Source organism: Coffea eugenioides, chromosome 10 (genome assembly GCF_003713205.1).
Source record: "Coffea eugenioides isolate CCC68of chromosome 10, Ceug_1.0, whole genome shotgun sequence".
Classification (NCBI taxonomy): Eukaryota; Viridiplantae; Streptophyta; class Magnoliopsida; order Gentianales; family Rubiaceae; genus Coffea; species Coffea eugenioides.
This window is the reverse complement of record NC_040044.1, coordinates 31,656,583-31,668,692: the sequence shown is the minus strand read 5'-3', so window position 1 is coordinate 31,668,692 and position 12,110 is coordinate 31,656,583. Positions and strand designations below refer to the sequence as shown.

The following is a 12,110-nucleotide window of genomic DNA, read 5'->3' as shown; positions in this document are numbered from 1 at the left end:
TTCGCTTTTGGCTTTCTTTCATTCTTTACTTTGTACGATTTATTTTTTTTTTTTTGGCTGCCTGTAAAGGTAAATGTAATTTTAGGAGCATATCAGGAAACATACAAGCAAAAATCTTTGGAGTTAGCACGCTAAATCGTACAATGCTTACTTAAAATAAGGATCAATATTTTATACATCGAAAATAAAATGATATTTTTTATACTAGTAAATTTGAATATACATTTGATTAGAATTCATATTATGTGATATGATTTAAATTTATTAGTGTAAAAAAAATTATACATTGATAGTGTATAAAAAAAATTGATACCACAACCCAAAAACCAAAAAACAAAAAACAAAAATTGTGATAGCACCATGGGGATGATTGGTCCATGTGGGGGCGGTGCATGGATAAGCTCGCTCATAATTTCCATCAGCAAATCAAACTACTTGTTAGTGGAAAAGAGGGATAATTTCAGAAACCTCTCCTAAGGTTTCTCACAATTTCATTGAGCTCTTCTAAGATTCGAAAAATTACACATACATCTCTTGTCATTTAAAATAACAATATTATTCTTAAATATTTTAATAAAATTCCCTTATTTGGTATGCTTATACTTAGAATGACATTTAAAATTATTTTTCATTATTTTTCGATCTTATTCCTTTTTATTTTAATTTTTTATCAATAAAACTATAGAATTACCACTATTAGCTCTAGTTTCTATTGTAACCAAATGTCGAACTAGTGATTTTTTTGATGAATTAACTTTATACGTAATCCAATGTTTTTTTGCTAATCTTTATTTCTAATTTTTAGTATTTAAATTAACAATAACTCAAAAAGAAATTACCCAAAACCACTACTAAATTATGATAATCTCACTACTCGAAAAATTCATAAATTTTGAATCAATTATTTTAACTTTTTATTTTCTATCTTATAAATTTAAATCCATAATAAAATACTATCAAAAGTATCGTATCATAGTGATAAAATTATTATTATAGTTGTTAATCAAATAGTAAGTATGAACATGAAAATTTTGGCATCTTTTTCTTATAATTATACTAAATAATCTTGTAATTGTATAGAAAAATAAATTAAAACTTATTTCACAAGGGCATTGTTGGGTATTCATTTAAAAAATTGCCAAAGTCAATATTATTTTAAAATTTTATTACTAAAACTATCAAATCAAAGGAGATAAGTATATTTTTTTAAATATTAAGAGAGCTCAATAAAATTATCAAAAATCTCAGGTTTGTGAAATTTTCCCTAGAAAACAATAAGCGCCGCCCCACGTTCATTACCCTTAGACCTTACGTGGCTAGAGTCGTGCTTTTGTGGGAATTGTGAATATGTGAATGCTGGGGTAATTTATTGTAAGGTGAGGTGCGTTTATAAAAAGGCATGCTGTCATTTCATTTCATGTCCACCCTCCTGCCATACTAGTCCTGCATAAAGTCCTCACACCTTTCTACATAATTGGCTCCCAGTATCCAATTCAGCCATTTAGACTTTAGTAGCATATTGCTGCCTACATTCCTTCCCTACCTCCGTACTCTTCCTCCACAGCTAACCCCGTCCTCAACCCCCCGCCCCCCCACCCAACCACCACCACCACACCAACACCCCACCAACAAATCCCCCAAAAGGAAGAAAAGAAAAAAAAAATTCCCATTTTCAATATTTACTATTTGGGCTGTGGATTCTTGATCAGATCGACCCATCGTCACTGACTGCCTCCCTCATCAACTGTGGCTGAGAAGGTAAGCCAATTCTCTTGCTGGCTTTCCAAACCATCCCTCAAATGTTCGTGATATTATTGTTTTGCATCTTTTTTTTTTTACCTTTTTTAGTGTTTGCTCAGTTAGTGGCTTTATTTTGTACGGACAAGAATTTGAGTTTTTCTTCCTTTTTTTATTTGGGGTGATGCTCGATTTTTTTGGACAAGAGAAATCAGAGACAAGGTATATGATGAGAAGCAAAATCTGGTGACCATCACCGTGGTGTGCTGTAGCCCGGAGAAAATCCGCGACAAATTATGTTGCAAGGGTGGCCAAGTCATTAAGAGCATTGAGATGTCGGAGCCAGATAAGAAAAAGATCCAGCCGCGCCAGGATCCTGAAGAGGGCGAGAAGTCCAAGCAGTCGAAGAAGCCTGCGGAGACCGGAAAACCCTTAGGTAGACCAGTTGAAAAGCCGGGCAGACTAGTTGAAAAGGCCAAGATGCCGGCTGATCACGAAAACCGAACCCCCCCTAGTTAGAAAGTCAATTAAACCTTTTCGTTAGTTGTTTACAAATTAGTCAATAAAACTATAGAACTACCACTATTATCTCTAGTTTCTATTGTAACTAAATATCGAACTAGTGATTTTTTTGATGAGTTAACTTTACGCGTAATTCAATATTTTTTTTACTAATCTTTGTTTTCTATTTTTTATTATTAAAATTAACAATAAATCAAAAAAAAATTATCCAAAATCACTACTAAATTATGATAATCTCATTACTCGAAAAATTCATAAATTCTGAATCAATTATTTCAACGTTTTATTTTCTATCTTATAAATCTAAATTTATAATAAAATATTATAAAAAATATCATATCATAGTGATAAAATTATTATTATAATTGTTTATCAAATAGTAGATATGAACATGAAAAATTCGGTACCTTTTCCTTATAATTACATTAGATAATCTTATAATTTTATAAGGAAGTAAATTAAAACTCATTACACAAGGATATTTTTGGGTATTTATTTAAAAATTTATCCAATTCAATATTATTTTAGATTTTGTTACTAAAACTATCAAATCAAAGAATGTATGTGTAATTTTTTAAATTTTAGGGGAGCTCAATGAAATTGTTAGAATCCTCCTGAAATTTTCCCTAGAAACACCTTCGTTACCCTTGGACCTTACGTAGAGCCGTGCTTTTGTGGGAATTGGGAATATGTCAATGATGGGAGTAATGCCTACTGTCTAATTCAGCCATTTATCAGTATATTGCCGCCTGCCTACGTCCTTTTCCCCACTTCCCTACTCTGCCTTCCCCACGCACCCCACAAAACCACCAAAAGGAAAGAAAAAATTTCCCATTTCTTGATCAGATCCACCAATCGTCACTGACTGCCTCCCTCATCAACCATGGCTGAGAAGGTAAGCCAATTCTCTTGCTAAATGTTCGTGACATTATTGTTTTGCATCTCTTTTTTTTTCCCCCTTTTTTAGTGTTTGCTCAGCTAGTGGCTTTATTTTGTACGGACAAGAATTTGAGGATTTCTTTTTTTTTTTTTTTTTGGGTGATGCTCAATTTTTTTGGACAGGAGAACTCAGAGATCATGGAGTCAGATATTAGGATTATTATCAAGCGGCCCAAGAAACCTGTGGAGCCGCCTAAGGAGCCCAAAAAACCCCCTGTTGTAGTAATTGAAAAGCCGAAGGAGCCAGGTCATCGCCCAAAACCCCTTGGAAAAGGTGATTGGACGAATTAGTTTGGAAAGGCAATTAAACGTTTTCGTTAGTTGTTTACGAATTAGTGAATTATTACTACTCCTATTTTATCTATCCATCTACATATAAAGTAAAGCAGTGTACGCATGTTAGACGACGCATTAACGCTGCAGAGTAGCAGGCGTGTATTTTTCTATGGCATTTAGTAGTGTCTTAATGGAGTGAAAAGTTGGAGGGTACATGTAAAAGTATTTCACTTTTTTTGCTGTTTCTGGTAAGATTCTGACGTTGGTTTTCAGCATAAAGATAATGAACTGGACAATGACTCTTATAGATAACACTATTGCAAGCGATATAAATATATCAAAATTTTCCATAAATAAAAAAAAAGTTTTTTTTTTTTTTTTTGTGCATGTGTGACACACCTGAATGGTCATGTAATATTTTCAATTATATCACCACTAACTCAATTAAATCACCACTGCTCCAAATTAAAATCCTTTATTGTCATGCTTAGAACTATGATTTAGCTTAGGTATATTATTTTTCACAGTCTGCGTTAGTTAAAAACTAGATTAAGGCAGTTGACTAGATGACAATGGACGGAGATGCTTTCTGTCTATTTTTCACTTTACATAGACGGAGTATTTTATATGGATATTTTGAAATTTTGGAGGGATCACGTGATATGATGCAAGAAGCACAGGGAATTATCAATAATTTACTTGGAAATATTAATGCGAATTACTTACAGCCCAGTATCATAGACTAAAGTCAGCTTGAGAAACACAACAGCCTGCTTCATCTCTGTAAGATTACATTATTATATGACCTTCACGCAGAATATTGTTATACAAAACAGAATATTATTAGAGGGGACGAAGGAAACATATAATGGTCCTTAAAGAGGATAAAGGAGAACTGGAAGGCCCTGGGCTGGGCGGGGAATTGGATAATGCAAGATCTTCTCATTGGGAATCAGCTTTTCCCATCTGAACTTGGTCACCACATTATGCAGAAAAGTGCATATGGCTAGCCTTGCATATTCATATCCAGGGCACATATGTGCTCCTCCCCCAAAGGGGACAAATGTATGAGAAGATGGACCATCCCCTTGGAACCTTGATGGATCAAACTTTTCAGGGTTAGGAAAGTATTCTGGGTTCATGTGCATTCCAGTGCATCTGCAGACATCAAACATAAATGTTTATCCTTGGCCGATAATTGAAAACAAATTAATCTCAAGATTTACAAGGCAGAAGAATGTCAAATTTATTTACCATCCATCCTTGAGGGATTGTATATCCTCCATAGTCTGCATCAGTAATGGCCTCTTTGAATCCCCCGAGTGCTGGTGATTTCAGTCTCAGAGCTTCACATGCAACATTCCATGAATACTTCATCTTCCTTAGATCCTCCCAACTGAGTCTGTCTTTTGATTTCTTTAGACGTGCAATTTCTTTTTGCTCTTTCCCCCATTCATGGAAAACATATTACTATTAGCAAAGATCTTTTAGCTTGAAAATCTTTCAAACAAATGAAAACATATTCTTCTGTTTTATCCTAACGTAAACATACAGATGCAGGAGCAGAATTAGCTATTGATTTACCTCTTAAGACCAAGCTGTAAACATCTGGATGCTCTGTTAGATACATCATGATGTTGGTGATTGTGTGGTGTAAGGTTCCATAGGCAGCCTGAAGCGCACCTAATAAATGGCTAGCAATGTCTGCTTCATTAAACAACTGTCCATTGTCATCTGTAGCTTGAAGAGCGTGCGATATGAAGTCTTTTCCTGATGATGAATCCAGGCACTCAATCTTTCTTTGCCTGATCATTTCCTCAAACTCTTCCCGCATCAGCTTTGATGCTTTAATGGCGCGACGGAAAGCTGATCCTGGAACATCTAAGGGTACTGAATGCATACCATCCGTAACCTCCTCGATACCCTTTCGAAGTTTATCAATCTTTCCTTGATTCTCGATTCCTAAGAATATATGACATTCCAATTTAAATATAAACTTTCTTGCAACATCACTAACCTTTACTCTTTCGCAATTCCAATCTGTTTGCAGATGATGTTTCATTACTTCATCCATTTCACCAACGTACTATCGAAGCACATCGCCCTTAAGAATGAACGCCAGGAGTTTACGCAGTGATTTTGAGTGGTCAGTGTTGAGCTTGTTATTTGACTTGGGAAAGAGTTTGTCAAATGCGCTCGGCAACCAATGCTTGAAAAGCTTATTCTCGTTGGAGAACAGAAATTTGTTGCCCTCAGCATCGCAGAAGATGGCCACAGGGAATCCAATCAATGATGTCCTGAAAATATTGGAGGAATATTTCTTCCTCCTATCTGCTACAAACTTATGAAGGCAACCTTGGTTAGCTCTGGAGAAAAAATCCAATGTTTCGCCTACAAGAGGCCAGCCTGATCTTCCTGGCGGTAGCCTTGGCTTTTCAGCAGCTAAGTTGGGTTTTGAAATTTGAGATTTTTTTCTCAAAATAAACTTGTGAAGAAACAGATATAGGATTGGAATTAGAAACCAAAGAAGCAGAAGGAGATGCTGAAATTCCATCATCATGTTTGCCTTTGCTAGCTGTCTTGAGAGTCTTGAGACGGGAAGCAAAGATTAGATCAAGAAAGGAAAGCACAGTTACTCAAACTAGTAATGAATTGCATATTTGAATCCTTACATATACTGATTTCCAGCTAACATTGTTAAGAATCTTTCTTTGTCGACTAACTATAATTGCTTGAATTATTAACAACTAATCATAGGTCTTGATTTGTCTGGATCATTTAACAACTTATGTTCATTTAAATGCTTGACAATGACCATTAATGCAAACTTGTTAACTGTACATTTATATTGAATATTCATTAATTAATTGGACAGTAAGTTAATTCTTGCAGACTAACCAAAGAAATGATGAGATTAAAAAAAAAGTTGGTGATTAGAGGTCCTTCGTTAAGTAATTTCTTTTAATGTACAATTAAAGAAGTGAAAATAAAAATAAAAATAAAAAAAAAGAAGAAAAGTGTTTCCTCATTACCAATGTATTCGTATTTCCCACACACTAATTAAATTTTTTTTTAAAAAAAAGGGTACCCTTTTCCATGTTGATGTAATATTAAACTTCTGATACAAATGATTTGATGCTCAAGCAGTTATTGGTTGGAATCAAATAATTATTAGTACACTAAAATCCTGTTCTATCATGCTTAGAAGTTAGAATTGGAATTTGGCTTAGGACTATTACATTTTAGAGTTTTTGTTTTCTTTTTAAACAGTACTAAATCAATAGTAATTTTCTACTTACCCTTTTGATGATTCGAATCCGTGACTTGTCAATTACTGGTGAAACGTCTTACTGATTAAACCACACTTCGTTGTCAATTATATATTATTAGAGTTAGTTATCGGATTAGATGTTACAAAACAAAGGTGGATCACTGCATGAATTTGGCATTTTACTTTTACCCAATAAAGATAATAGCTCGTTGTATATGATTATTCAACACGTGTTGTCATAATGTGAAGTAGAAATTTTTTTTACCCAGACCAATATAATTTGCGGGCTAATTTGCAACCTCGATTCTTCTGAATTTTCAAATGTAATATCGTGTAAATAATATTGGCACTCTTGTAAGCTTTGGAGTCGCTTATGAACCTAATAAAATAAAATATAATATCATATAAATTTCCTAATTTTGATCTATCCTGCTGAACAACTTCAGAGTCGTCTGCTTGCTTATAGCCATTTATCCTCGCTAACGATTGATGACTGTAATAATTGGACTATTTTCATGGGGATTTCTGTGCATTGATCATGTTGTGCTTCCATTCCCATTTTACCATTTATTAGTGTTCTTAATCCATTAGCTTAGCTTCAAAATCATGATTGTACTTCATGGAGTGAGGACTACATATTTGACAATCATCATCATTTATTATTACCATATAAAAAGTATGATGAGCCTTAGCAATAAGGAGTAGAAAAGTATAAGCATATTTTAATCTTAGTTTTCGTTATACTTAAATTATCCTGATCTCTTTTAATTAAATTTATTGCATGCTTTTTAATTAGAATTATTGCATTTCAATCATGATGCTAATAAGAAAAATGAAAATTTTCAATAAATTAAATCTAAAAAATTTTGATAATTAAAATTAAAAATTGCCCATTTACAACTATATTCACCAATTATTTTCCTCATCTCCAATTAATTATTGTATGCATTAAAATTATCTCCAATTATTATATTGATAAGTGTGATAATTAAATTTAACTATATTTTATATACATATTGGTTTAGAAGAAAATCATGATTAATAAGAAGACAATAGGCTATAAACAGTTAATGAGAAAACAAAAGGTTGAATTGATGATTAAATTCACTATATTATGTCATACTGATTAAAAAAACTCCAAAAAAATTATTGACAATTATATTAAAAAAATAATAGAAAAGGTTTACATTTTAGAACAGTACACAAGGAAACTCCAAAGGATTCTGCATCTCCAGGGTAATCGTTCCATGTAAGGATGCGTATCCAGTTTGTATTATGCCTGCCATATGGCTGGCAATGCCTTCCTGAATAATTGACCATCAGCATCAGCATCTTACAGTATTACCATACATGCTAACAAGGCCTACTAATGTTTTTTAAGTGGTGAACAGCTGCAGTTAATTAGGAGGGTTCTCACCACTGTTCTATCAATTATTCGATTTTTGCCCCCTCATCCCCCCCACTCCCCTCCTCCCCCCACCACAACCAAAAAAAAAAACAAAACAAAAAGGTTCATGACAGTGGTTATGGTAAATGGTCTTGAAAATCTACTAGTTCAATTTTGCTCAGAATATTTGTAATCTTTTAGTACATAACAACCAAAAGATATTTTTGTTTTTCCTTTTAAGTGAGTAGCTATATATATGTGTGTGTGTATGTATTTGACCTTTCTACTCTATTCTACATCCTTTCCGTTCCAACTATGATTCAAATTTAGAACTTGATAGTGAAAATAACTCTAAAAGCAGTCTCCACTCACCAAAAAATCTGCAATTAGGCCATGCTTCGTTGTCACCTTCTTAGTATTATAAATTTGAAGATTTAGTTGTATCAAGAACCTACGCTTTCTATCCAATTCCTCTAGAAATGTATATTTCATTTTCCTCTTCTTTTGTTTGTTTTTAGTTGAGTGTAGCATCCTTCTTTTAAAACGAGGAATTATCAATTTGAAAAAAAAAAAGAGGAATAACAACCCTTACCAACGTGATATAGGATACATATTTATCATAGACGAACTTTACATGAGCACTGGTATATTCAGAATAGAGCTCCTAGTGGATCATAATTTTGAGTACAGCTCCTGCTAATTTTGTCCACAATTCCCAGAGAAAATGTTGCTCAACTTTGGATGAATTGAGCTTGAGAATTGGACCTTCAATCTAGCACTTCCTTAATTTGCCATAAAAAATACAAATATTTTTTAAACTTCACAAGGATACAGTAATGCAAGTTCAATTTTTCAAATTATATTTCACTGGTTTGAAGGAGTTCTAGTGTTGTACTCCTGTAACTTCTGTAAGTTCATGAGGCAATGATTCAGGTTGCAAAAGCTCACCTGCTAACCAATTGACTTCCAATTTTTATCAGCATTCACAAAACATTTAATTATTCCGTAAGCTGACGGTTGTGCTGAAGGGTCAAACTCATGATTGTACATAAGGAGACAGTAGATTGACAAGTAACGACTATTGAGTTGCTAGTTGCTAGATATGCATCCTACAGATCAAGAAAAGACACGAATCAAGTGTAGTTAATGCCTTCTTGGGGTAACAACTTGCCCTTTACATCTCACTTTCTGAGCCGAGAGGGAAAAGAAAAAAGAAAAGAGAAGAAGGGACATGGACAATCAAATAAGAACAGTTATGGACAATTTAAGGCTTGTGAGGATAAAGGTGAACTGGAAGTCCATGAGCCGGTCTTGTGTATGGATAATGTAGTACTTTCTCATCAGGAATTTGTTTTTCCCATCTATACTTGTTCACCACATTATGCAGAAAAATGAGTATTGCAAGTCTTGCATACTCGGTTCCAGGGCACATATGTGCTCCACCCCCAAATGGGACAAAAGTGTAAGAAGCTGGACCATCACCTTGAAATCTTGATGGATCAAACTTATCAGGGTCAGGAAAGTATTCAGGGTTTTTGTGTGTGGCGTGTGCGATCCAATGAATCTGCAGAAGTGAAACAAAATGACATGTCTGAGATTTCTGTTGATCAAGTACCATGCTTGAGATTTTGGAGCGCAGAAGCAGAATGTACCTTCCATCCTTTTGGAATTGTATATCCTGCATAGTTGAAGTCAGTGATAGCTTCTTTGAATGCCCCATGTACTGGTGGTTTTAGTCTCAAAACTTCGCATGCAACTTGCCATGAATACTTCATCTTCTTCAAATCATCCCAACATAATATGTTATTTGGCTCCTTTAGATCTGCAATTTCTTTTTGCTCTTTCCCCAGAATATGTAAGAAATATTAGAATGTAGGAAGCACCTGACTTAACGATTATCAATTCTAAAACTGGGAAGAAGGAAAAGAAAAAAAAATGTTTCTCAGTTACTTCCTATACATATACTTTAGCTTACATATTTCATCATTTGCAATCTTCAGTAACTAGTTATCCAGTAATATATCATATTATAAGCATTAACTGGTGCAGGGGGCATCTTTGCTTATGCTGACTACCATTGCTTATCTTGCATCTAGTAGTATAAGTCTTGATTTTGGAAAATTACCAACAACAATTCTAAACTGGAACCAAGATGCTTCTGGGGTAATGTATCTTTATCTCTATTACGCCTGTATCTCTGGTTCTATTGGCTTTTTAAATGTCTGAGCTACCATTGATTGCCATTCTACTTCTATTAAATCATTTATTTCAGTTGAATTAATGCAAATCAGGAAGCTCTACCAACTAGTTACTATTATGAACATATTCAAAACATGACCAGATTAAACACATAAACAGCTGTATTGGTCTTACCTCGTAGGACCGAGTTATAAACATCAGGAAACTCTGTAAGATACATCATGATGTTAGTAATTGTGTTGTGAACGGTTGTGTAGGAACCTTGCAATAAACCTACTAAAATGCAAGCTATGTCGGCTTCGCTGTAAAACTGGCCACCATCATCTGTTGCTAAAAGCATGTGTGACACGAAGTCCTTTGCTGAAGATGAACTATGCACCGAAAGATCAATCTTTCTTTGCCTAATCATTGACTCAAACTCTTCCCGCATCAGCTTCGATGTTTTGATGGCACGATTCAAAGCTGTTCCTGGAAAATTTAAGGGCATTGAATGAAGACCAGTTGCTATCTCTTCTATACCCTTTTCAAGCTCATCAATCTTTCCCTGATTGTCGATGCCTAAGAATGTAATGCATGCCAATTTGAATATGTACGTTTTCGCCATATCACCAATCTTCACTAGTTTGCACTCGGCATAGATCTGCAAATGCTGCTTCATTATTGCATCCATGACACCAACATATGCTCGTAAAACATCTTTCTTGAGAATGAAAGTCAGGAGTTTATGCAACGCTTTTGTGTGCTCAGTGTTAGGCTTATTATTTGACTTGGGAAAGAGCTTGTCAATTGTGCTTGGCCACCAATGCTTGACAAATTTATTCTCATTAGAGAACAGAAATTTGTTTCCCTCAGCATCACATAAGATAGCCATGGGGTAACCTATCAATGATGTCCTGAAAATCTTGGAGGAGTACTTGTTCCTCCGCTCTGTTACAAACTTTTCAAGGACACCCTGTTGAATTTTGGAGAAATACTCCAAAGTTTCACCTACAAGAGGCCAGCCTGTTCTGCCTGGTGGAAGCCTGGGGTTTTTAAAAGCAAATTTGCTGATTGCAACAAGAGATTTATCTCTCAGACTGAGCTTACAAATACACAGATATACAAAAAGAACCAGCGACAAAATAAGCAAAAAAATCTGTGATAATTCCATTGCCTTGATAGGATACTTGCTGATTCTTTGTGCTCCAAGATGAGAAACGTATATTAGATCATCAAAGAAGAGGGAAAGAAAAGAACCTCTCTAAGACCTGGAATGAAGTTTCTCACTGCAGATTAAAACCCTTGTATGATAAATCTTGGAAACGAAGAAAGATCCTAGCTGCATTCATGGTGGTTCCAGCTAACTTGTAGATGAACATATCACTGGAGGTTTCAAATCAGTGAAGTCAAAATAGATAACTGGAGATTTGAAAGACGTTGTTCTGTTTTTGAACTTCAAATCAGTCCACTCAAGTAGCCTGTTGCAGCCCCCCGGGCAGATCGACTGGTTTCCGTAGTCCCCTCTTTAGGGGCAGGTCACTGGATCGACCCCTGGGAGAGCTAACGCGCTGTGAACCTTGGGGCGGGGCTCTCACAGCCACAGGGAATTAGTCGGACCCAATGGTTCCGGACACCCCTGTGTCAAAAAAAAAAAAAAAAGAGTAGCCTGTTGCATTTGAGAAGAACCAAGAAAATGAACAAAACCAGACGTTGTGTTATTACAGTGACTATATTTGTTTCATCAAAGGCTCTAATTTCCGAGATGTGGAGAAATTAAATAATAGATTTATAAGTTTTAGA

The 12,110-nt window shown here is 34.8% G+C and overlaps 1 protein-coding gene and 2 long non-coding RNA genes across 3 annotated transcripts; 2 read left to right on the top strand and 1 right to left on the bottom strand.

Moving 5' to 3' along the window:
- The first annotated feature begins 1,599 nt into the window (after positions 1 to 1,599).
- Positions 1,600 to 2,380, top strand: LOC113748766. Its single transcript, XR_003464465.1, has 2 exons — positions 1,600 to 1,758; positions 1,946 to 2,380. It is a non-coding gene; the product is annotated as an uncharacterized LOC113748766 (long non-coding RNA).
- Positions 2,381 to 2,954: 574 nt separating this feature from the next.
- On the top strand, positions 2,955 to 3,687 carry LOC113748765. Its single transcript, XR_003464464.1, has 2 exons — positions 2,955 to 3,154; positions 3,322 to 3,687. It is a non-coding gene; the product is annotated as an uncharacterized LOC113748765 (long non-coding RNA).
- Positions 3,688 to 9,396: 5,709 nt separating this feature from the next.
- Positions 9,397 to 11,481, bottom strand: LOC113750669 (dammarenediol 12-hydroxylase-like). The gene is made up of 3 exons (XM_027294620.1): positions 10,506 to 11,481; positions 9,785 to 9,972; positions 9,397 to 9,696 (listed from the first exon to the last, which is right to left on the bottom strand). Exons 1-3 carry the CDS (start codon positions 11,479 to 11,481, stop codon positions 9,397 to 9,399), a joined length of 1,464 nt encoding a protein of 487 aa, XP_027150421.1.
- Positions 11,482 to 12,110: the final 629 nt, after the last annotated feature.

Bases quoted from the DNA above. Each gene is read 5' to 3' on its own strand.
- LOC113750669 (XM_027294620.1), bottom strand. From the start codon at position 11,481: ATGGAATTATCACAGATTTTTTTGCTTATTTTGTCGCTGGTTCTTTTT. The intron at 9,973-10,505 runs GTAAGACCAATA...TTCTGGGGAAAG, and splicing joins TTATAACTCGGTCCTACGAG to AGCAAAAAGAAATTGCAGAT. The intron at 9,697-9,784 runs GTACATTCTGCT...TCACTTCTGCAG, and splicing joins CAATTCCAAAAGGATGGAAG to ATTCATTGGATCGCACACGC.